The 26,390-nt window shown below is 45.4% G+C and overlaps 1 protein-coding gene across 2 annotated transcripts; it reads right to left on the reverse strand.

Annotated features, from left to right (window-relative positions):
* Positions 1-10,328: 10,328 nt before the first annotated feature.
* LOC121552578 (leucine-rich repeat and fibronectin type-III domain-containing protein 5) lies at positions 10,329-25,789 on the reverse strand. 2 transcript variants are annotated; one of them, XM_041865536.2, is made up of 6 exons: positions 25,064-25,789; positions 18,689-19,605; positions 18,187-18,361; positions 15,588-15,927; positions 12,402-12,702; positions 10,329-12,267 (listed from the first exon to the last, which is right to left on the reverse strand). In XM_041865536.2, exons 2-6 carry the CDS (start codon positions 19,577-19,579, stop codon positions 11,509-11,511), a joined length of 2,466 nt encoding a protein of 821 aa, XP_041721470.1. In that variant the 5' UTR covers positions 19,580-19,605; positions 25,064-25,789; the 3' UTR covers positions 10,329-11,508. The 2 variants fall into 2 exon arrangements, with proteins under 2 accessions (XP_041721470.1, XP_041721469.1); XM_041865535.2 differs by having other exon boundaries at positions 24,890-25,789.
* Positions 25,790-26,390: the final 601 nt, after the last annotated feature.

Raw genomic sequence — 26,390 nt, forward strand, 5'->3', positions numbered from 1 at the left:
GGCCACCAGTACTTCCCAGTCAGGCAGCGCACTTTATGGCCGATACCTGGGTGACCAGAGGAGGGGGACGTGTGTGCCCAATAGATCAGACGGTCTCTTACAAGAGACGGAACGTACCGCAGCCTAGCTGGACACTGAGGTGACGATGGCTCTGTGCGTAACGCCCGCTCTATGTCCGCGTCCACCACCCACACTACCGGCGCCACAATGCAGGAGGCCGGGAGTATGGAGGTGTTGTCTATGGGCCTCTCCTCTGTGTCGTACAGCCGTGACAGTGCGGCTGCCTTCACGTGCTTTGTACCTGGTATGTAGGACAGTGTAAAATAAAACCGGGTGAAGGACAGGGCCCACCTGGCCTGGCGATGGTTCAGCCTCCTCGCTGCCCGGATGTACTCCAGGTTACAGTCCAGATGAGGAAAGGGTGTTTTGCCCCCTTGAGCCAGTGCCTCCACACGGTCAGGGCTCTGACAACAGCCAACAGCTCCCGATCACCAATGTCGTAGAGCTTGGGTGGCGTGCCCGAGCATTGAGATAGGACAGCGCCTATCCCTACCTCGGACGCATCCACCTCCACTACGAACGGTAATGATGGATCGGGATGGGCCAGTACTGGGGCTTAGGTGAACAGAGCCCTCAGGTTACTGAAAGCCCTGTCAACCTCATCTGAGCTACCTAACTTCACTGTTAAAATGTAAAAATATGAGACACCAAACCCATTCACAGGGATGGTTAACTCTCAAAGTTCCACTAATATGTACCGATCTAGGTAAATCCGCCTTCAGTTTTAGTGACCCCCATTTTTAGAATAGACTAACACGGGACAGCGACGGGTGAGGTTGTGTCTCTCTCTGGCGGGAGACACGAACTGGCTGAATCGATTCAGTGGCTAGCTTTGCACTTAACTGGCTAACAGTAGCTACTGTAAGCTATAACCTACATTTATTTTTGTTTTGTTTTTACATACTGGTAACCAGAGTCGTTCAAGGGAATTCGGGACATGGGTGACTAGCTAACGTTAGCTTGGCTCTTTGTGTGTTCGTGCCTTGGGGGGAGGGGTTAGTTTGTTGGCAGAGAGCAATGGCTAGCTAGTATGCTAACTATTCTAGCTAACTAACTGGCTGAATAAGTTGACGACGTACTCACTCAAACTGTCAAAACTACCCCAAAACTTTACACAATGTTAGACACAGACACAAATGATCTGCTTGGCGTGTTAACACACTGGTGGTTTGTTGTAACTGAGTATTGGTGCTAAACCGTGTTATTGGAGGCTGGCATGCTAGTTGGCTTTGGCGTCATATAATTCGATGTACCAATTTAGCTAGCTGAATAAACTAAGTTAGAGTCTATTCCTAGAAACATTGAACCGCTGTAGTTTACAACAATTATAATTTCTAAAGTGGAAGTTGGGAGAGTTACAGTGAGGGAAAAAAGTATTTGATCCCCTGCTGATTTTGTACGTTTGCCCACTGACAAATAAATGATCAGTCTATAATTTTAATGGTAGGTTTATTTGAACAGTGAGAGACAGAATAACAACAACAAAATCCAGAAAAACGCATGTCAAAAATGTTATAAATTGATTTGCATTTTAATGAGGGAAATAAGTACTTGACCCCTCTGCAAAACATGACTTAGTACTTGGTGGCAAAACCCTTGTTGGCAATCACAGAGGTCAGACGTTTCTTGTAGTTGGCCACCAGGTTTGCACACATCTCAAGAGGGATTTTGTCCCACTCCTCTTTGCAGATCTTCTCCAAGTCATTAAGGTTTCGAGGCTGACATTTGGCAACTCGAACCTTCAGCTCCCTCCACAGATTTTCTATGGGATTAAGGTCTGGAGACTGGCTGGGCCACTCCAGGACTTTAATGTGCTTCTTCTTAAGCCACTCCTTTGTTGCCTTGGCTGTCTGTTTTGGGTCATTGTCATGCTGGAATACCCATCCACAACCCATTTTCAATGCCCTGGCTGAGGGAAGGAGGTTCTCACCCAAGATTTGACGGTACATGGCCCCGTCCATCATCCCTTTGATGCGGTGAAGTTGTCCTGTCCCCTTAGCAGAAAAACACCCCCAAAGCATAATGTTTCCACCTCCATGTTTGACGGTGGGGATGGTATTCTTGGGGTCATAGGCAGCATTCCTCCTACTCCAAACACAGCAAGTTGAGTTGATGCCAAAGAGCTCGATTTTGGTCTCATCTGACCACAACACTTTCATCCAGTTCTCCTCTGAATCATTCAGATGTTCATTGGCAAACTTCAGACGGGCATGTATATGTGCTTTCTTGAGCAGGGGGACCTTGCGGGTGCTGCAGGATTTCAGTACTTCACGGCGTAGTGTGTTACCAATTGTTTTCTTGGTGACTATGGTCCCAGCTGCCTTGAGATCATTGTCAAGATCCTCCCCGTGTAGTTCTGGGCTGATTCCTCACCGTTCTCATGATCATTGCAACTCCACGAGGTGAGATCTTGCATGGAGCCCCAGGCCGAGGGAGATTGACAGTTATTTTGTGTTTCTTCCATTTGTGAATAATCGCACCAACTGTTGTCACCTTCTCACCAAGCTGCTTGGTGATGGTCTTATAGCCCATTCCAGCCTTGTGTAGGTCTACAATATTGTCCCTGACATCCTTGGAGAGCTCTTTGGTCTTGGCCATGGTGGATTTTGGAATCTGATTGATTGATTGCTTCTCTGGACAGGTGTCTTTTATACAGGTAACAAGCTGAGATTAGGAGCACTCCCTTTAAGAGTGTGCTCCTAATCTCAGCTCGTTACCTGTATAAAAGACACCTGGGCGCCAGAAATCTTTCTGATTGAGAGGGGGTCAAATACTTATTTCCCTCATTAAAATGCAAATCAATTTATAACATTTTTGACATGCGTTTTTCTGGATTTTTTTGTTGTTATTCTGTCTCTCACTGTTCAAATAAACCTACCATTAAAATTATAGACTGATCATTTCTTTGTCAGTGGGCCAACGTACAAAATCAGCAGGGGATCAAATACTTTTTTCCCTCACTGTATATTTGAGTGTTTCAGTGAAACGTAAGTGAGGGAGAACCCCGCTCTCTCGCTTTCCCAGATGTTTAGTTCATTTCATTCCGATCTCCTTTGCATTATTGTAGCCTTTCTCTGTAGCCTGTCAACTATGTGTCTGTCTATCCCTGTTCTCTCCTCTCTGCACAGGCCATACTAACGCTTCACACCGCGTGGCTGTTGCCACTCTAATCTGGTGGTCCCTGCGCGCACGACCCACGTGGAGTTCCAGGTCTCTGGCAGCCTCTGGAACTGCCGTTCTGTGGCCAACAAGGTAGAGTTCATCTCAGCCTATGCTACCCTCCAGTCTCTCGACTTCTTAGCGCTGACGGAAACATGGATTACCACAGAAAACACTGCTACTCCTACTGCTCTTTCCTCGTCTAACCATGTGTTCTCGCATACCCCGAGAGCATCTGGTCGGCGCGGCGGAGGCACAGGAATCCTCATCTCTCCAAAGTGTACATTCTCTCTTTTTCCCCTGACCCATCTGTCTATCTCCTCATTTGAATTCCATGCTGTCACAGTCACTAGCCCATTCAAGCTTAACATCCTTGTCATTTATCGCCCTCCAGGTTCCTTTGGAGAGTTCATCAATGAGCTTGACGCCTTGATAAGTTCCTTTCCTGAGGATGGCTCACCCCTCACAGTTCTAGGTGACTTTAACCTCCCTACGTCTGCCTTTGACTCATTTCTCTCTGCCTCCTTCTTTCCACTCATTTCCTCTTTTGACCTCACCCTCTCACCGTCCCCCCCTACTCACAAGGCAGGCAATACGCTTGACCTCATCTTTACTAGATGCTGTTTTTCTACTAATCTCACTGCAACTCCCCTCCAAGTCTCCGACCACTACTTTGTATCCTTTTCTCTCTCGCTCTCCTCCAACACTACTCACTATGCCCCTACTCAGATGGTAATGTGCCGTCTCAACCTTCGCTCTCTCTCTCCCGCTACTCTCTCCTCTTCCATCCTATCATCTCTTCCCTCTGCTAAATCCTTCTCCCTCCGATTTCCTGATTCTGCCTCCTCAACCCTCCTCTCCTCCCTTTCTGCATCTTTTGACTCTCTATGTCCCCTATCCTCCCGGCCGGCTCGGTCCTCCCCTCCTGCTCCGTGGCTTGACGACTCATTGCGAGCTCACAGAAGAGGGCTCCGGACAGCCGAGCGGAAATTGAGGAAAACTAGACTCCCTGCGGACCTGTCATCTTTTCACTCCCTCCTCTCTACATTCTCTTCCTCTGTTTCCGCTGCTAAAGCCACTTTCTACCACTCTACATTTCAAGCCTCTGCCTCTAACCCTAGGAAGCTATTTGCCACCTTCTCCTCCCTGCTGAATCCTCCTCCTCCTCCCCCTCCCCCCTCCCTCTCTGTGGATGACTTCGTCAACCATTTTGAAAAGAAGGTTGACGACATCCGATCCTCATTTATTAAGTCAAATGACACCACTGGTCCTGCTCACACTGCCCTACCCTATGCTTTGACTTCTTTCTCCCCTCTCTCTCCAGATGAAATCTTGCGACTTGTGACGGCCGGCCGCCCAACAACCTGCCCGCTTGAGCCTATCCCCTCCTCTCTTCTCCAGACCATTTCCGGAGATCTTCTCCCTTACCTCACCTCGGACATCAACTCATCCTTGACCGCTGGCCATGTCCCTTCTGTCTTCAAGAGAGCGAGAGTTGCACCCCTCCTCAAAAATCTACACTCGATCCCTCCGACAGACCAGTATCCCTTCTTTCTTTTCTCTCCAAAACTCTTGAGTGTGCCGTCTCTAGCCAACTCTCCTGCTATTTCTCTCAGAATGTCCTTCTTGATCCAAACCAGTCAGGTTTCAAGACTGATCATTCAACTGAGACTGCTCTTCTCTGTGTAACGGAGGCTCTCCGCACTGCTAAAGCTAACTATCTCTCCTCTGCTCTTATCCTTCAGACCTATTCGCTGCCTTTGATACTGTGAACCATCAGGTCCTCCTCTCCACCCTCTCCGAGTTGGGCATCTCCGGCGCTGCTCACTCTTGGATTGCGTCCTACCTGACAGGTCGCTCCTACCAGGTGGCGTGGCGATAATCTGTCTCCGCACCACGTGCTCTCACCACTGGTGTCCCCCAGGGCTCAGTGCTAGGCCTCTCCTATTCTCTCTATACACCAAGTCACTTGGCTCTGTCATATCCTCACATGGTCTCTCCTATCATTGCTACGCAGACGACACACAATTCATTTTCTCCTTTCCCCCTTCTGATAACCAGGTGGCGAATCGCATCTCTGCATGTCTGGCAGACATATCAGTGTGGATGTCGGATCACCACCTCAAGCTGAACCTCGGGAAGGACTGCCCACTCCATGATCTCGCCATCACGGTTGACAACTCCATTGTGTCCTCCTCCCAGAATGCAAAGAGCCTTGGCGTGACCCTGGACAACACCCTGTCGTTCTCTGCTAACATCAAAGCGGTGACCCGATCCTGCAGGTTCATGCTCTACAACATTCGTAGAGTACGACCCTACCTTACTCAGAAAGCGGCACAGGTCCTAATCCAGGCACTTGTCATCTCCCGTCTGGATTACTGCAACTCGCTGTTGGCTGGGCTCCCTGCCTGTGCCATTAAACCCCTACAACTTATCCAGAATGCCGCAGCCCGTCTGGTGTTCGACCTTCCCAAGTTCTCTCACGTCACCCCGCTCCTCCGCACACTCCACTGGCTTCCATTTAAGGCTCGCATCTACTACAAGACCATGGTGCTTGCCTACGGAGCTGTGAGGGGAACGGCACCTCCTTACCTTCAGGCTCTGATCAGACGCTACACCCAAACGAGGGCACTACATTCTTCCACCTCTGGCCTGCTGGGTCCCCTACCTCTACAGAAGCACAGTTCCCGCTCAGCCCAGTCAAAGCTATTTGCTGCTCTGGCACCCCAATGGTGGAACAAGCTCCCCCACGACGCCAGGACAGCGGAGTCACTGACCACCTTCCGGAGACACTTGAAACCCTACCTCTTTAAGGAATACCTGGAATAGTATAAAGTAATCCTTCTACCCCCCCCTTCCCCACCCCCCATCAAAAAAGAAGAGAAAAGTGGTTGTCCCACTTGCTATCATAAGTTGAATGCACCAATTTGTAAGTCGCTCTGGATAAGAGCGTCTGCTAAATTATGTCAATGTAAATGTAAAAACTATAAAACTCCCTACATCTTGACTCGCTGGTGCCTCTAGGGCAGTTTAGGACTTTAATGTTAAATGAATTTAATGAGAATTGCAACTGTTTGGATTGAATTTGTGGTGGTTGAAGCTGTAGTGTTGATTCTGTAATTTGTAGTTGATTTTATTTTTATTGATGATTTTGAATTTGTTGTATTGTTGTCCTCAGGGCACCATTGTAATTGAGACCCTGGTCTCAATGTGTTCCCCTGAAAAAATAAACAATTGAATTTTTTACGTATAAAAAGTAGCCTGCATATTGTGCTCTTTTATCGCACGTGCAATGGAAAAACTGTGTTCCTCGTTTGTAGTAACTTCGTTGTTGTTGTAATTTCTCAAACGGACGTGCTGTTTCACCATTAAGGATTCCAGCTTTAAGAAGCTAAAAGACAATCTCTACAATAAACCACTCTTCCTCTTCTTCAATGTTTCACATATGTCTGGCAGGCTTTAGTGCCTGTTGCACTGAGATAATGGTGATTTAACCTACTCTATGAAGGGGTGCCAAGTGTTTACCCATCAATGTAATGACGATGTTACCAACTGTTTTAGCACCACTGTCATCAACAGTTGGACATCTCTATCAGCTTCTCTCTCACTGTAATTGTAAAAGCCCCTTAACACTGAAACAGACTCAAAGATCGCTTTAAACGATGCAATTGGACACATATTGGTGCCATTAGTGGCCTGGTGTGATAGCCACTCTCCCTGTCCCCAATTACAATTAGCAAAAGATAATTGTTCCGGTAGATTTATTTCTGAACATTAACGGTTGTGAACCAATTCTGAGAAACGCATATACAGCGGGGATAAAGAGCACGCCAATGCCATCACCTGTAACAGCAGGTAGTTAATGTAACAGGTATGATGAACGTGTGAGAAATGATTGGCGGATCAGTTCCCCCACTGAGAAGTAATTGGCCAGCCTGCCTCTGGCTCTGACAGTTTTCTAAAGCCCAGTGATCTATGATTGGCTGTTCAGACCCCTACTGAGAGGTGATTGGCTGTTTGACAGACTCTGACAGACTGGCAGGCCCAGTGACATGATTGGCAGGTGAATCTTTCAACGGGACAGCGGTTGGGTCTAAGGGCCATTGCAGGTCAGGATTTGATGGCAGGGCGGTGTTCAGTGAGGAAGAAGAGCCCTGTAGTGGAGCAGGGCAGGATGGAGGGGAGGAGAGGGGGCAGGAGGAGGGAGCAGGGGCAGGTGGAGGTTAACAAGGGAGGAGGACCGGAGGGAGGAGGTGGAAGGATGGCAGGAGTTGGAGGGGGAAGCAGCAGGGCAGAAGGGGGGTTAGAATTCGGGCAGAACCCCGCAGCGTGTGATGGGAAATGTGTGGTACTGTATTTGGCCGCGGGGCACACTTCGCTCGGCATTGGTCCATTTCCACCACAGGACGTTGATGGGAACTTAATTGGGGAGAACAGGCTTGTGGTAATGACTGGATTGGAATTGGTGGAATGGTATCAAATACATTAAACACAAGGTTTCCAGGTGTTTGATGCCATTCCATTTGCTCCGTTTCTTCCATTATTATGAGCCGTTCCCCTCAGTAGCCTCCTGTGATTTCCACCCCCCTCCTCACCCCTTCTCACCCCCCACCTCACTCCTGCAGAGGTGTGGTGAATGCTGAGAAGCTGTAGGCTGCATGGCTGACATACACAGATGCTCTTTTCTCTCCTTCTCACTTTCTCTGTTTTTCTCTTTCTGGCCTCTCCCTCTCTTTCTTTACCTCCCCCTCTCCCTCTTTCTCTCTCTTTCTCAAACCATCCCTCTTCTTCACCTCTTCCTCTCTCTTCACCCGTTTCTCTTTCCCTTTCCTCCTCTCTCTTTCTCTTTTCCCTCTTCTCCTTCTCTCTCTCTCTCATTCTCTCTCTCCCCAGAAACACAGCTATTATGTCCGGGCCCGGCTCCTCCACTACACATTTTAATCATGCATAATGAGAGAGAAATAATAAATAGAAGGCCAGGTCGCTCCAGCCCGGGCTGTTTGGATGACATTAATTAATTCATGTCTGACATATGTGCAGCACATCTTAACAAGCCTACTGTTTAATACTCTACTATATTTTACCAGAGAGTTTCAGAGCGAAGGTAATGGGGTGTATCTTTTTCTCAAGGTGCAGCTTTAATTTGGTGATGTAGTCAGTCAGACCACATGAAAAAATCAATCCGACATCAAAACTGCGGATTCAGAGCACATGCTGTCTAACAGCAAATACAAATACTGATCAGACGATTGAAGTGAAATGGACCCCACTCTCCATGATCTGAAACATTATTGTGATTGCAGATTCATTTCTGTGACTGCGAGGCCCATGGTGCCATGATGCCTACCGACCGACCGAGGCTGGAGTCTTTCACCTCTGCAGAGGGTTCTCTCTCTTAAACCACATGCAGCTAATCCTGCATTGGCCTGGTCCTGGACAATAACCATGGCCAACACTAGTCTCATTATATTAGAGAAAGGAGTTGAAGGTTTACCGCCATTTTGGGCTTTTAGCCTGTCAAGGAAAGCCAGAGGTAATGTTAGATAATGTTAACCTACCACTTTACCACTTAGGCAGTTCCACCTCTTTTATCCCACGCTACAAATATTTCTGGCCTCAATTTCACTGATTTAGTTTTGAGCCCTTTCCCGCCCCCCCCACTTTGTGCATGTCCATGCTAGCATAAAAGACCCAGTGCAGTCAAAAACGTGAAATTCCTGTATTTTATATATATTTCCACTCCATGAGGTTGGAATAATACTGGGAAATTGTGAAAATGATGATAATGCCCTTTTAGTGTAAGAGCTGTTTGAAAAGACTGCCTGATATTTCAGCCTGTTTTGGTGGGATGGAGTTTTAGCCTGCCTGGTGATATCACCAAAATTAATCAATAGACCAATGAGAAAGAGTTCCAAACCTCTCTGCCAATAACAGCTAGTTTTCAGTTTCCGCCTCCCCACTCAGACCACTCCCAGACAGTCTTTCTTGAGAAATGTATCTTCGCTAAGAAGCTATTTTTGTTTATTTTTTACCATTTGAATTGAAAACAGTCACATTAAGGTACTTAATTGTTACCCAAAAATTATATGATATTGAGATATCAATATATTGATACTGTGTGTGTGTGTGCATGCGTGTGTGTGTATGTGTGTGTGTGACAGCTCAGAGAGAGGGAGAGAGAGACTCATCTCATATGGTGAGCTTGCATATTCTCTACATCCCTCTTTTCCCCCTTTTATCCTCTTCCCTCTGCGCCCTTCTTTCTCCATCCCTCTTTCTCTCATTCTACCTTCTCTCTATCTCCATCATCCCTCTCTCTCTCTCCCTCTACCATTTTCCTTCTCTCCTCTCTCCCACATTCCTTCTCTCTCTCTCTCTCTCTCTCTCTCTCTCTCTCTCTCTCTCTCTCTCTCTCTCTCTCTCTCTCTCTCTCTCTCTCTCTCTCTCTCTCTCTCTCTCTCCCTCTGTCTCTCTCTCTGCAGTGCCTACCTGGCATCTTCCTCAGTGCATCGCAGGAGTGTCAGGGTAGAGGCTCTCTCTGACTAGGAGTGTAGATGTGCGGGCAGGGAGGAGGGTGGAGGGAGAGTGGGGGAGGAGGGAAAGGGGGAGTCCCAGGTGACTAGCATGACCTCTTTTCATCATCTGCTTCCTGTTGCCTTTGTACAAACATAGGAGATGAGGTCTACCATTCTTTCTACTCTCAGAGAGAAGGAGGGGGGATTAAAATGCTTTAAGATTATGCTGAACCTTAAAAATCATTACAGATGTGATGATTATCCTGGCTGGAGAAAGAGATATCATTTGTTTTGTCAGTCATGACTCGAGATTGAAGGTAGTTTGGGATGGAATCTATCTACCAACATGTGGCCTACTGTAAACATGACGTCCTAGGTATCCCTCTGCATGTTATGTTGTCAGACTTCAGAAGGGCTAGTGTCAGATGGTACCTGGAAAATGGAGCTCAAACGGAAATGACTTCTGCCGTGTCCTCTGTGTTGCATTTCATGTTATAGGACTTAAGAAAGCTACAGTAGGTACCTGGCAAATGGATGTCACAAGCAATAACTGTACAGGTATTGTCAGTTTAAAACTACATTAGATTGCTTTTTCTCATTGGTTTATTTATACTGGTAAACATCAAACAGAAACAACAGCAAAATCAAGAGCCGACTTCTCATACAGCCTACCGTTTAGCTTTCGTTTTCTCTTTACCAACAAGTCAATGTACAATGGTTCATGGCCTGACATGACAAATGATGTCTTAATAATAGTAAAAAACATGAAAATGGACCACCAATCCTTTATCGAGCCCCATCCACCTGCTGACGTATCGGAATTGCGCCTGTCATCCTGTCTGTGTTGGTTTAGACTGTCATATCAGTTGTGACAGGAATCCTATGAGCGTGAGTCTTTGTGTGTAATTACGTGATAAAAATGTATTGATGCAAACCGGAGGGCAGTATTAGGCTCAATCGACACAGACGGGTTGCCATGAATGCTGCATTGTGCTGTGTGTCTGGTGCGGCTTGATGAAAAGATCCAGCTCTGTCACTAGACTGATGGCTGCGGCCCAAATTGCACCCTCTTCTATATAGTGCACCACTTTGGACCAGAGCCATGGTCAAGTAGTGCACTACAGGGAATATGGTGCAATTTCAGACACAGCCTGGGTACATTCTGTTCTACACCTCCGCCTGGGGTGTTCTGCACATTCACAATTCCTCCAAACGCCGCCAAGTTAATTAAGACATGTCACCAACTGTCTGTAAAACTGATGACAAGAAATATGTCCATTCATTGTCTACACAGTTATTGTAATCACTTTAAGTAACAGGCAATGTTATAACAAGTATGATCATCCATCCCTTTCTCACCCTCTCTCTAAATTATGCTAGACTTCCAAGATTACTGCATTCAATACCATATGAAGACTTACGGGTGTATCGTGTTAGCCTATATGTTACACAACTTAACATTTTTGTACATGAAGTTGCTTTAAGCATTTTTTTGTGCCTTTCATCAAAGTTATATCCGAAGTCGCTATAAAGATGACTTTGAGAGGATATTTGCTTTTTAGGTAGAAAAACAAATGTGAAACATTTGCCCTTTAAAACCCTGTTTGGCTGCCTTGTCTTCAGAAATACAAGAGGAATTGTGGGTCTCGCAGATAAAATACCACAGTAACTCTCTGAACAAGGCATAAAGTTACTGTTTGCTCCACGACCGGCCACAAATCCAATCCAGTAAAACAAAGAACCTATAAGCCAGTAAAATCCAGTAAAATCCAGATCATAGAGTGCTTTCGAGAAGCCACTCGGATCGGGATAGCTTGTCTCTGCCTCTGCATATGTTTGCCATTGCACTCTCCAACGGGGGCAATTCTCCGCTCATGGACAGACTGCGTTTGGAGCGTAAACTCCCGCCAGGTTTTGGCTGCTGCTGCTGTACCAGGCTGACGTAGCAGCGCTCCTTGTACGAGTCCACGTTCAGAGAGTGCCGCCGGTTCACCCTCACACCCCCTGCTGGTACCGTCATGTAATGGCGGGAGGAGGCTCCAGGGGGGCGCGGCCGCCTAGCGACCGGCGTCCATTTTGTGGAAAGGTTGGGAACCGCTACGGCCAAGGCGGCAGCCATTTTAGCTTCTGACGAGTTATTCCGATTTGTGTTCTCTAACTGCACATCTGTCTGGCCTTCGGCTCGGCGGGCTTCTCCGGGTTTCGGACCGCCGGTGGCAGTGATACCGGTCCGTTTTTGCCTCAGGGTGACGGGGGAGGCAGGGTGCCAGGGGTGACTGGCTGCGGAAGTAGAGACAGTGCAGTCGGGGATGGAGGTCTTGGTAGATGTGGTGGTGGTCAGGGCTGGGGGTTTCTGCTGCTTGACCGGCTCACGAGGAGGAAGGGCCACCCTCAGAGACTCCTTGTCCTCCTTCTCTGGTTTCTCTGGCTGGAGAATTTGCTTGGACAGAGACTTGGACATGGCCTTGGGGACGCCGCAGCCCTGGAGCTGACCATCACTGCTCAGAGATGGGATCTCACCCATCTCCAAAGCCTTATGAAAGAGATAGAGAGAGATTTTATTAATCCCCAGGGGAAAATGACCTCAACATTCATCATCACATCTGTCAATATAAATAATCCAGAGACAGTAGCCCCAAAGAAAAAAGTAATACTCAATACTCCTACCTTATCCTCATCACCTTGGTTACACACTCGGTACCTCACGATGAGGAAGATGATGAAGGCTAAGACGGACGCCACGATGATCCCTCCGATGATGACCACGATGGTCCCTCCCAGGAACTGGGACTGCATGAAGTGGCAGCGGAGGTACTGTGGCTCGGTGGTGAAGCGGACGCACCCCACCACTCGTGTGGCAGTCAGGGAGGTCACCAGGTCATCGTAGATGGCCAGCACACACAGATCGTACTGTGTACCGGCCGCCAGGTTGTTCACCAGGAGACTCTTACTGCTCGAAGGGATCATTCTGAAAATACAGAGAGATAGATAGTTGGTGTGAAATGAAAGAGGTGAGAGTATACTAGAGCAATTGTAGACCAATTATACATTATATTGCAATAACAAATAGCACAGGGCTATGGCCTAAAAGTGGTAAGAGATGAGAGAATGTTATGAACAGCAGTGTCTAGAGTGGACGAGTAACAGAGTCACAGTGATTCCAATGGTTAAAAAAAGAAAGTTGAATTGCTAATGTATAGTCAAAGGTGTGAAAGATGAAAAATAATACTTTATTGTCCAAATTAGTTATTTTTACCCAACCCCCTGATACACAAAAACACCCACTGAGAAGTCGGATGCATAAAAGATGAAAGATTGTATGCACACCCATCTCTCAGAAGAGAAATTCACAATAGATCCAGTGGCTCGGTTGTTGGACCATGGTGCTGTGTGCTTGAAAGACCAGAGCTGTGTATTTTTTATTCCCAAATGGATCTCATACAATAAATATACTGTATGTACAGTATTTGTTGTCTGTAAGTCACTTTGAATAAAAGTGTGTGCTAAATGGTCACATCATATTGTATCATGAAGATAAGTTCCAAATATGGAATGAAAGGGTTGCTAGATGAAAGAACATTGTGTAGACTCGTTTTTCAGAAGGGGCCTGAAAGATCTTCGGAAGCTTTTTGTAACATTCTGCTTTCTCTTTCATCTAGGCTTCTCCCTACAGCTCAGTGCTGACATTTCGTTTAGATTCTGTTGATTAGGTATAATATATATACAAAAGTATGTGGACACCCCTTCAAATTAGTGGATTTGGTTATTTCAGCCACACCCGTTGCTGACAGGTGTATAAAATCGAGCACACCGCCATGCAATCTCCATAGACAAATATAGGCAGTCGAATGGCCTTACTGAAGAGCTCAGTGACTTTCAACGTTGCACCGTCACAGGATGCCACCTTTCCAACAAGTCAGCTCGTCAACTTTCTGCCCTACTAGAGCTGCCCCGGTCAACTGTAAGTGCTGTTATTGTGAAGTGGAAACGTCTAGGAGCAACAACGGCTCAGCCGCGAAGTGGTAGGCCACACAAGCTCACAGAACGGGACTGCTGAGTGCTGAAGCACATAGCGCGCAAAAATGGTCTGTCCTCGGTTGCAACACTCACTACCGAGTTCCAAACTGCCTCTGGAAACAACGTTAGCACAATAACTGTTTGTCAGGAGCTTCATGAAATGGGTTTCCATGGCCGAGCAGCCGCACACAAGCCTAAGATCACCATGCGCAATGCCAAGCATTGGCTGGAGTGGTGTTAAGCTTGCCGCCATTGGACTCTGGAGCAGTGGAAACGTGTTCTCTGGAGTGATGAATCACACTTCACCATCTGGCAGTCTTATGGACGAATCTGGGTTTGGCGGGTGCCAGGAGAACGCTACCTGCCCGAATTTGGTGGAGGAGGAATAATGGTCTGGGGCTGTTTTTCATGGTTCGGGCTAGGCCCCTTAGTTCCAGTGAAGGGAAATCTTAATGCTACAGCATACAATGACATTCTAGACGATTCTGTGCTTCCAACTTTGTGGCAGCAGTTTGGGGAAGGCCCTTTCCTGTTTCAGCATGACAATGCCCCCGTGCACAAAGCGAGGTCCATACAAAAATGGTTTCTCGAGATCGGTGTGGAAGAACTTGACTGGCCTGCACAGAGCCCTGACCTCAACCCCATCGAACACCTTTGGGATGAATTGGAACGTTGACTGCGAGCCAGGCCTAATCGCCCAACATCACTGCCCGACCTCACTAATGCTATTGTGGCTAAATGGAAGCAAGTCCCCGCAGCAATGTTCCAACATCTAGTGGAAAGCCTTCCCAGAAGAGTGGAGGCTGTTATAGCAGCAAAGGGGGGGACCAACTCCATATTAATGCCCATGATTTTGGAATGAGATGTTCGATGAGCAGGTGTCACATACTTTTGGTCATGTAGTTTATTATCATGGCTGTACATGTTGTGTGTAGGGTCGTTCCACGAACTGAGTGCCTTTTGATTCCCTTTGATATTTTAGGAAGAAAGCACAAATATAGAATTTTAAAAGCCTGTTATATTAAATGAAGTGCCCTTTAATATAAACCTTATGGAAAATTCTATAAATCTGTCCTTCATTTTAAGGTCATGAACTGAACTCTTTTATTAATATGTTGAAACTTATTTTTTAAATATTATTTTTAAAATAAACATTGAACATCTAATAGTCAAATCATAGTGTAAAAGCAGATGAGTTGGTTCTACTCTTTTTGGCCATTTTCTGGTGTTCTGGTGTTTTGTGGTGGAAAACGGAGCGGGTCGAGCATAACACCTCAACCCTGTAGATAGACAGGCAAAAAATGTTTTAACAATTTTTTGTGAAGCTTGCATTCAATTGCCACTCCCTGATGCACACAACAAGCTTCCATTCCCCCTGTCACAAGGGGATTTATGGAGGATTTAAGATGAAGTCATCAACCCTGTTACTTTATTTGGCACTTAATAGGCACTTACTATAGTATTTATTTTATTTTATTTAAGATGGGAAAACATGTTTTGTATTGAGTTGAACATGACAGAATGTAAAAACTTGATGAAATAAAACATCTTTTTTTTACCAAGTTACACTACTCAAAAGGCACCTAATTGCTGGAATGACCCTGTACTGTATATGTACTGCAACACACTGTACCTAGGTTACTTTGTAAGTCACTGAATAAGAATGTCAGTAAACTAATTACAATGAGAATTTGCACATTTGACATTTATATACATTTTTCAACAACATAAACCCCCCTCAACAAGTTCTTGTTAGTTCTCATTCGGTTCTGAGAGTCGAAATGAGGCATCAATATCAATCATCAAAAAACAGTCCCTATATAAGCCAGTGCTCACCTGTAAACCAGAGAGTCATCGTAGGTTCCGTTGTATTGGATCTGGAACATTCGGATGCCCGGTATACTCCTCTGGAAGTTGAACCTGACCAGGGCAGAGGTAGACGTTGCCTCACTGATCACCACCTTCTTCTCCTGGCTCGTCTTCGTGTTTCCCAGTGGCACCATGCCTCCGCCTTCCCCACCACCACCCGTCCTCATTACCGTGGCGATATCAGAAGAACCTGGGTTCGGTTCCTTCTCCACAGTACCGTTGGTGATGTGTGGGAGTTTGATGATCATCAGGTCCACAGTTTGTTGGGCCTCCCCGGCCGGGTTGGAGGCAACACAGGTGAAGGAGCCTGATTGAGCGATTGATAACTTTTACAAAATATTTAGTTTTTGACAAAAAAAACAGGTACATTATTCATGTCAAATTATAAGTTTATAAAACATGTACCTATAGGCTGCTACTCAAAATAATAAATAAACCCAGTAAGAAAAACATACAGTGTTTAAGTGATAATAAATTCAGTGTAAACAGGAAAATAAAACAACCCCACCCATTCCCCCAACCCCACATTCTCCATCCAACCCCCCTACCCCTACCCCCACTCCCAGAAACCAAAAATCTCTGATTTGGACTAAGGACACATTTCCACCGGTCTAATGGCCATTGCTCATGTTTCTTGGCCCAAGCAAGTCTCTTCTTATTATTGGTGTCCTTTAGTTGTGGTTTGTTTGCAGCAATTTGACCATGAAGGTCTGATTCACACAGTCCCCTCTGAACAGTTGATGTTGAGATGTGTCTGTTACTTGAACTCTGTGAAGCATTTATTTGGGCTGCAATTTCTGAGGCTGGTGACTCTAATGAACTTAGCCTCTGCAGCAGAGGTAACTCTGGGTCTTCCATTCCTGTGGCGGTCCTCATGAGAGCCAGTTTCATCATAGCGCTTGATGGTTTTTGCGACTGCACTTGAAGAAACCGTATTGACTGACCTTCATGTCTAAAAGTAATGATGGACTGTTGTTTCTCTTTGCTTATTTGAGCTGTTCTTTCCATAATATGGACTTGGTCTTTTACCAAATAGTGCTATCCTCTGTATACCCCCCCTACCTTCTCACAACACAACTGATTGGCTCAAACGCATTAAGAAGGAAAGAAATTCCACAAATTAACTTTTAACAAGGCACACCTGTTAATTGAAATGCATTCCAGGTGACTTTCTCATGAAGCTGGTTGAGAGAATGCCAAGAGTGTGCAAGGCTGTCATCAAGGCAAAGGGTGGCTACTTTGAAGAATCTCAAATATAAAGTATATTTTGATTTGTTTAAAACTTTTTCCATATGTGTTATTTCATAGTGTTGATATTCACTATTATTCTACAATGTAAAAAATAGTAAAAATAGAAAAACCCATGAATGAGTAGGTGTGTCCAAACTTTTGACTGGTATTGTATATATATACAGTATATATAATTGTTTATTTGTATGTGTTGGGCTTTAGCCAAGATTATTCTTTACAGAGTAAAGTATATTTGTCCAGGCCTCAATTGTTCCTTGACTAGTACCATTCATTCTCGCTGTCGATAATGCTAATGTTATAGCTTCTAATAGTAACTGTATTCACTTGTGAATTGGGAGAGAGTGAGGTGATTGCCATCTAAGAGCCAAAATATTTTTTTGCGGCAGTGCTGCCTGCCAGCAGTAATCGTCTCTGATTGATTGAGAGATTCAAGGAGCTATCATCGTTAAGTAACATAATAGATGCAAAGCATTGAATATTTACATTCATGCAATTCAAAATGAATTTTGTAACTTTACCCCAGAAGCATTTAACTGCAGGGCACTCCCACATCATATGGAGGAATGTGCCTACCTTATTTAGGGGACACAATGAACAGTTGGGAGTTAGGGCCAATTCCATCAAAAGGTTTCCTTGGTGTTAAATACAATCTGTAAACAAACTTAAAATGTATAAGTTTATGGTTTGGATTACAGTATGCCAAGGTCATATTTTTCCATATTCTGCTCCAGTTAATTAAATGGTTGTTCAGATTCAAAAAGTTGTTTATATATTATAGAGATCAGTCCTTTTCGAGAGCCCAGATAATTTATTTATAAATCCCATCATTGGATGGTTCGGTAGTTGGGTTTCCCAAGGGACTCGATAGGCCAGCATTGCTGTAAATACAGAACAAATGATTTGCCTGGTAATGTGTATAACTTTCAAATCTTGGAATGCTCTCAAACCATTACTGCCCATAATATCGGAAAGGGTACGGATTCCACATTTGGACCATTGGGGTGATGCAAAAGGCCGCTCTCCAGATCGCAAGGCGGTATTGTGAATTATTGGCATATGGGCGTATGGACAACTGTTTTTCAATTTTGAAAACTTTATTAACATTGACAACTTTATCAGCATTTATTTGCTTTTCTGTTTCCTTTAAAACAAAGGGTGAACTAAATGCAATGGGAGAACAGAGTTCATCATAGGATCATTTTGATTCGGATTAAATGGTCTGAAAATCTGGCCTCAGGGCCTACTGAAAAACCAGAGCACACTAACAGAAACACTCAACGTAGTCTACCACAACAGACGTTTCAATGACACCCACCTGAGTCCTTCACAGTGCTGATGAGGATGTCCAGAGTTCCGTCACTGTGCACCACAGCCCGGGAGGAATTGGACATGAGCCGGCCGTCTGGCGCAATCCAGTGGATGATGGGGTCTGGGTCGCCCCTGGCCTTACAGCGTAAAGCTACCCTCTGACCCTCCAACGCTCGCAGCTCCTGGAGCGGGTTAGATGGTGGTAGGGTTAAACGATGTTACCGTGATAATTATTGTATTATCATGATCAAAACAGTTATCGTGGTTAGCAATAGCATGATAATCGATGTTAGACAATTATTGCAACAAATGCGTTTATTCTGGAAAGGGATGACACAATTATCAATATTTAATTAATTATCGTGTTAAAAAAGTGTGTACATCATGATTACTTTTTGTCAGTGTCAAATAGCATGATAAAAACAGTTATCATTACACTGTTATCACTGGGTTATTGCAAAACTATTCACAAATGAGGTGTTGTGATCCTATTATCATCTCAGCCTTACCTGGGAGTGTCTGGTGATGAGAGGCGGCTCACAGAGGAACTCTTCTTCAGACACAGTCCAGAAGTACCGCCCAGCCAGGTGCTGCGGAGCCGCACACGTCTCCAGATCATCCTCCCTCCTCAGCCTCCTCAGCCACAGTAGCTCACAGTTACACCTCAGTGGGTTCCCCCCAAAACTCAACGCAAATGACGACGGACCCATGCTTCCTGACGTAGCCAGAACCCCAGCCCGCTGAAACACGGGGTCTGGCGGAAGCTTCTGGAGCTTGTTGGAGGTGACGTCAAGCCGTTTGAGCTTCTGCAGGCCGGAGAAAGTTCCCTCAGGGATGTAGCTAAGCATGTTGTGGTCCAAGCCCAGGGTGTGGAGGCTGGTCATTCTCTGGATGGCCACCCAGGGGGTGCTTTCTAAGTTGTTGTAGGACAGATCTAACTCCTCTAGAGCCGTGAGATCATTAAAGGCCCCGATGTGGATATGAATCAGTTGGTTGTTGTTAAGAATGAGATGGTGAAGTTTGGACATCCCGCTGAAGGTGTCGTTGGTGAGCCTCGTCAGACGGTTGCTGTCCAAGTGCAAGGCCCTGAGGTTCTCCAGATCTTTAAAGGCGTGAGGCGAGATGGAACCGATGGTGTTCCGAGACAACGTCAGGTCCTGCAGCTTGGTCATGTTGGCAAAGTCCCGCTGTTTGATGCTCGTGACGAAGTTGTCGCCCAGACGCATCTCGACGGTGTGCCGGTCGATGTTTGGCGGGACAAAGAGGAGGCCCTTCTTGTCGCAGAGGGTTGCCAGGTTGGGGTTGAGCATCTGGCAGACGCAGCGTTTTGGGCACAACTGGACCTTGTGGGCCTTTACAGCCATGCCAAGGACCATCAAGTAAACTAGCAGGGTCTCCATCAGGCTTTCCAGTCAGGCTAACACACCTGGCCAGATAAGAGAGAGAAAGAATTGTAATATCCTACATGGAGTTGGATAAAGATAACCCCAAGACACTGATCTAAGGTAATTTCCGCCTAAATAGGAGACAAGAGAGAAAGGATTTTAATAACATTAAGCTTCACCAGACTGATCTAAGTTTTTTCCCCTCCTGATAGGATGGCTGTGTACGCTGAAGTAGAGACTGGAGAGAAAAGATTGCATTTGTTCATTTTGATACAGCTACTCTACTTTCTGGATCCTGGAGTCAACTCAAATCACAAAACAAAGCAATCACATACACCCACACAAAAACAACGAAGTAGAGACGAGAGAGACAGAATTGTATTTGGATATCCATTAGCTGTTACTTTATCCAGAGCTACTCTTCCTGGGGTCCAGACAAAACAGAACAAAACAATCATACACCCAGACAAAAACAATGCCAGAGACAGTGAAGTATTCTATTCTGAATCCTGAGACCTAAGAAAGGAGAACAGCTCTGCAGGTAGTCTAGTGAGTAGTGGGGGATACTGCGGCTGGAGTGCAGAGGGAGTTCGCCTAACGACACATGAAATACTGCTCATAATGGGTTATATAACGCATTCTTATTGGCTACATGTACAGTAAACATGAATGCCATGCGTCTCATGGTTCTTGATTAGGTGTTGGACGTTGCACCTTCCTCCCTTAAAGAGCTCTCAACAGTAGTACAACTCAAAGCCTAACCTTTAGATACAGAACGTTATATCTGTTTTATCATCATTGGTTTTTCTTTGGTCCTGGTAATATCTGAGGTTATATCTCTGTGTCTTGAATAATGTGTCAGTATAAAAGCCTGGAAGCTCTCTGTACGCCTTCAAAAGCTTTTTCCACCTGCAGCTTTTGATATAGAATCTGTAAAACAATAACCTTAACTGTCAAAACAGTTTGAGGAATGTGAAGAATGTCTCAAAATTCTCTGAATGTGTCAGGGAATGAAGAATTCTGTAGACGGAACAAGAGTGACAAACTGCCATTGGGGAACGTTCTGTTGCCACGTTAACAGAGACTGAGGCCTGGTGGGAATATAGTGACAACACCTGTCATCTGACAGCAGTAAAACACATCCCGGCCTAACGACTAAAGGAAAAAGGAAGTCGCCTAGGAGTCTGCAGCCGATAATAAAAACGGGAACATAGTGACATCATTTTAGAGAGAGCAGAGCACACACTGTCTCCCTGGTCTGACATTCCAATGAACACCACAGTACATCAAAATCCCACTTTTCTTAGAGAGCAGGTTTATGCTCCTGTTTTATAGGGCGTTTTAGCACGACTGAGTAACAGTCATAGAAATGTGTTGACTCTCTGTCCTGTGTTGACTGCTCAGGTGGCTGGTGCTGGTGAGAGAGGTCCGAAGTAAAGTCGATGACAAATGGACTGTGGTGTAATTGTTAAATGGACAAGTTATGACACTCGTTAAGCATGGCAAACGACTGCCAGATCGTGACCCAAACTGAGGAAAGACGGCTGGTGGTATGTAGGTGTTAGAGAGAGAATGTGTAATGGGAGAATGCGTGTATGTGTGTGTGTTGAGGGGTTAGGTGTTTAGTGGTTTCGTGTATAGGTGGGTTTGCATGTGTGTAGGTGTGTTCTTTTCTGTGTGTGAAAGAGAGATAGCAAGTTAGTATGCGTGTGAGTGTGTGTTTATGTGTGTGTGCCAACCAACCTTCTGCTTTGCTCTGGATGGCACAGCCTCTGGATGTGCAATGAGGCAGAGAGGACCTGCTCCTTCCCGACTCAAATGGCAATGGAGACGTGATATTGATTCACTCCGTAGAGATGGGGCTTTTTTCGCCGGTGATAACTCAGCCAAACGTGAAGAGAATGGTTGAGACGGTTATCACTGCGAAATTCGTTTTGTGAGGACAAAAGTACAACCCCATCGCCGAGACAAGATGAGCAGCAGGAAATACATGTCGGCGCCTGTCTCTCTAATTTGCATTTAATTACGTTGGGGTTTCTACACAGCAATTTGCATAGCAGGTCACATTCATCCCCTAGATGAACAAATAACTAGATAATCAATCAATGGTTTAATCAAGTGTTTACTCAACCTTAGAACGTCAACCCTTAGATAACATAGAGAACACTTGCAGACACACACACATATGTTCACACGCACGCACGCACTCACACACACACACACACACACATGCCCACACATGGGTGCATTTTTCCTGATAGAAAGCAGCTTGCTAGACAACAACCTATACAGAGACACTCAAGTGCAACGGCAGCAGAGGCACACTACTGTTTTAGTGGAGGATATCTATGCTTTCCCTGGGGTAGCGATTACCCAATAAATCCTTATACAGCATTATACACACACACACACACTCTCTCTCTCTCTCTCTCTTTCTCTCTCTCTCTCTCTCTCACACACACACACACACACACACTTCTGCAGCAGGCAGGCAGCTGGGCCAGTTGGGTCATGAGGGATCTGTTTTCAGATGGTCTAACGTATGCTGGGGCTCATATAGAGAAAGCCTCTACTGCATCATCACATTGCTGCTGGGCTGTGGGCCCTGGGCTCTGGGCTTGGAACCAGGGGGGTGAGAGAGAGACAGAGAGAGGGATAGAGAGAGAGAGAGAGAGAGAGAGAGAGAGAGAGAGAGAGAGAGAGAGAGAGAGAGAGAGAGAGAGAGAGAGAGAGAGAGAGAGAGAGAGAGAGAGAGAGAGAGAGAGAGAGAGAGAGAGAGAGAGAGAGAGAGAGAGAGAGAGACAGAGAGAGAGAGAGAAAGAGACAGAGACAGAGAGAGAGAGAGAGAGAGAGAGAGAGAGAGAGAGAGAGAGAGAGAGAGAGAGAGAGAGAGAGAGAGAGAGAGAGAGAGAGAGAGAGAGAGAGAGAGAGAGAGAGAGAGAGAGAGAGAGAGAGAGAGAGAGAGAGAGAGAGAGAGAGAGAGAGAGAGAGAGAGAGAGAGACAAGAGCCCTGAGAGAGAGAGGAAACTAATGCTTGTCGTGCCTACACACAGAACTTCTGCGTAATGGCACTGTCTCACGCAAGCACTGCAGAGACATAACTAGATACTGCACTCTCCATCGGCAGCAAAATGCTTCAGTACATGTATTGAGGTTGTGGAATGAAACTGACATTTCATATTTTATTAGGAGAAACACATTAGGGGCATGGTAGCATTCCATGCGGATATAAACACTTTCTGGTTTGTTGACCTGGAGGGAATTGTTTACCACATGAAATTAGTTGGTGTTTGATTACAAATATTCCTTAATTAAACTGTCAAATTGGAGTTGAATGGTTTAAGTATGTCCTGAACACACCATCAGCCTGTGTGTGTGTGTGTGTGTGTGTGTGTGTGTGTGTGTGTGTGTGTGTGTGTGTGTGTGTGTGTGTGTGTGTGTGTGTGTGTGTGTGTGTGTGTGTGTGTGTGTGTGTGTGTGTGTGTGTGTATGTGTGTGTGCGTGTGTGTGTGTGCACATGCGAGAGCGAGTGAGAGAGAGAGAGTGTGTGGGTGTGTGAGAGAGTGTGTGTTTGTTGGAATACCAATTTACATCAGTGTCTGCCAACACAATGTGTTAGGTCTAGGGTGACATCCTTGATACCATGGCAACACCAAAATCTCACTTTGGGATGGCAGGTATTTAAAGGTTCATTTTCATACAACCTAATACTGCATTGAGTCAGTACTATTGTTCCACAGATTTCATTGGCCTATTGGATTCCAATGCTACTATGGCAGGTCAATAAATAACATCTGGTGTTTTATTTGCCATTGTGGTCATACTTTGATGTGGTCTGAATTATGGAGGAAAAGGTAAATTACATTTAGGGTGGCCTAATGAATGAATCAAACTGATCTTATAGCTCTCTCTCTCTCTCTCTCTCTCTCTCTCTCTCTCTTTCTCTCATACACACACACACCGTCAAATCGATCTACACAGAGGCATAAAATAATGCTTAATTCCTTTCATTTTCTTCCCATTGATATTAGATAGGTAGGTAACATGGCTGAGGTGACCTAAACCCTGGATGTAATGAGCTGCCAGCCATGTTCTCCAGTTGAGCAGATCCCAAAGAACTGTGGGATCTGAGGTGGCACTGGTTAAGTTTCAACATGAAGAGGGGCGTCTTAGCATGCTGAGTGAACAGGCCCTTCTCTATCAATAGAATTGTCTTTAGCGCTTTTAGAATCATATTTTTGGTGTGAACCCTCCTTTTCCCTTTGGCGTGAAGATCCAAAAATGCATCTGTTGTTTTTCACCTTTTAGAGGGAATAGATTGTTTCTCCTTGCAAATACATCCAATCCTATGGGCCGAATAATCAATAGGCCCACTGTTTGCTTTCCCCCCTTTCCTACTGGATATGCTGTGCATTCAGCAAAGCTACTGTGTGGTAAGCAATGTAAATTAGGTCGATGTGTTCATTCTACTGTAGCCCAAGCCACAGCTCATTGTATGTGTCGGTGGTGGAAGGGACTATACTACATCCCTCTTTTTTTAGACTATGAATCACGTTAGTGAAAGACATAAGCATTGCCTTCAATGAAAAGGCTATGCGATGATGAATGGTTCTGCGTGATATTGAATGTTGTGATCAGAATGCGTTGTAGCCGTTCTAGCAGTCAGCCAACAGAAATATTATATGGTGTGGCAGTTACAATGGTGCCTCCGGCTCCCATGAATAATACAATAGATGATAACCAACACCCGACATAAAAAGATGAAACACGTTTATAAGTCATTAGGGCCACATATTCACATTTCAGAGACCTGTAGCAATATACATCTGTTTGAATTGTACCTTGTCCAGTCGTTAATTGGGCTACTCAATCCAAGCTGTTTTATTATAGGCAATAGCCTACAACAAGATAACAAGTGAATGACTGATGCCTAATTTGCATTTCAGTAATGGCTGTTTATGGTTCATATTTTGTTTATGGTCATATTTCATTCTCTCGTAGCACTGCAAGTTATCTTGGTTGGACTGATAAGAACTCATATAATGTGCGAGCACAAGCGCAGTCATTTCACATCTTAATTCAATCTGATGTGATCCACCATGCATCTGTAAGTGGACAAGACGATAATGGGCACATTACACGATTTTCAGTTTCAACTAGACAAAAAATAAAAATCTCAACATGCAAGCAAGGGGGTTCTATAAATACAATTTGTAATCTGACTGCTTTGCTCATAATTTGAAGGGATTTTTTGACCTTGCGGTGTTATAGCCTAGCTTTTCAAAGATCAAGGCGCATGACAGCTGTCTTTAGGAGATTCCTCACCTTTTCAGATAGCCCGCGGTGAGAGAAGCAATGAGGATGGGAGCCTAATTGCACTAAAAAACCGTACCGCTGCTCCCCATGGTATTTCTTCAAAGCCGATTCCCCAAAAGAGTTCAACAGCAATGTGATGCATTTAATGTATGGTAGGCTATACAAATATAGCTTAAAGTTTACCTTGAAGACGGAGCATCAGCCCTGTTCAATCTGGGGTAGTAAGCCTACCGCGTAAATTCTTCCCCAAATGCTGTTATGAGCGCCAAAACATTTTGACAGAATTCTGTGTAATGTAAATGGTGGTTCCTTGAACGGACTCAGGTCTCCCAAAAATGTGCGCTGGATCCTAATATAGTCTGTGAGAATGGCCTTCGAAACCACCGATGTCCTTCAAGAAATCCATGACCATAGAAAGCAACATTCCAAGGTGGGAAATTCTCACTGGATGTTGGCTATCTAAAAGAAAACTGCAGGTGGATGAGGTCCCGCTATCGCTTTGAGGCTGCAGCTTTCCAGCTACAACACAGAGGATTGCCTCTGCGCATTTGGCCCGCATGAACCGTTTAATAGCAGAGAAAACGCCTTTGTAGCGATACGGCGCTGTCAACTGACTGCTGGTGCTGAATTCGGATCGCGCAGAAGTCAGATGTTCGCATCGCTTTTTCTCAGCAGGTCCGCCGGTGATATGCGGGCTCAATCAGACTGACACCCCACTAGATCCCCTCTGTCATCCGGTCCGGGCGTCACACAAGTCGTGGACTATACTATCAACCTTTCCCCGTCAGCGAGCCAGCTCCATTTCGCGGGTGACCAGAGGTGCACTGCTGTGCTTGGAATGGTAATCGAGGGCACCCCCGAGCACTAGGGGCCATTTGTGCATTCATCCACAAACAGACAGACAGTTGCAATGCCTCCCAGCACAATCTTGCACCTGTCTACTGATTATTTAAATGAGTAGGCTATGTATGAACTCAATTTCACATCTGACAATGCAGTGGCCCTACAGTAGGCTATATGGAAATACTGTATAATTCACCATGCTGTTATTCATTTATCATCACAATGATTATGAGCTTAACACATTTATGAGCAAGCGTTAAGCCAATTAAGCTCAATGATGTCATGCAGTGACATACAAACACAATCTAATTGGTTTATAATAAGAACAGATATGCTGCAGGCAGATCTGCAAACAAGCAACCACACAAATAACCCAAAATGTATAGGCCATTGCACATGTGGTGACATAATAGCCTTACAATGTGTATGATCTATTGGCAAACTGAAAAATGACCATATATATGCTAATTTCAGAAGCTTTCAAGAGATGCCCAGGTAGCTGGGTACTGACCTGACTACTTCTGCAGTCAATAAGGCCACAAGAAAATGACAGGTTGGCGATAACCATCTTGGCACTCCCTGCCCTGTCTCTTGCACCCACTCCTCAGGCTAAAGCACAGGGCTAGCCAAAGGCTATTGCTGCTGTGGTTATGTAACAGAGGTGGTT

Source organism: Coregonus clupeaformis, chromosome 36 (assembly GCF_020615455.1).
Source record: "Coregonus clupeaformis isolate EN_2021a chromosome 36, ASM2061545v1, whole genome shotgun sequence".
NCBI classification, from domain to species: Eukaryota; Metazoa; Chordata; class Actinopteri; order Salmoniformes; family Salmonidae; genus Coregonus; species Coregonus clupeaformis.

Excerpts from the sequence above, each read along its gene's own strand:
- LOC121552578 (XM_041865536.2), bottom strand. The coding sequence starts at position 19,579 with ATGGAGACCCTGCTAGTTTACTTGATGGTCCTTGGCATGGCTGTAAAG. Across the intron at positions 18,362-18,688 it reads TCATCACCAGACACTCCCAG|GAGCTGCGAGCGTTGGAGGG; the intron begins GTAAGGCTGAGA and ends AACCCGCTCCAG. Across the intron at positions 12,268-12,401 it reads ACCAAGGTGATGAGGATAAG|GCTTTGGAGATGGGTGAGAT; the intron begins GTAGGAGTATTG and ends CTCTTTCATAAG.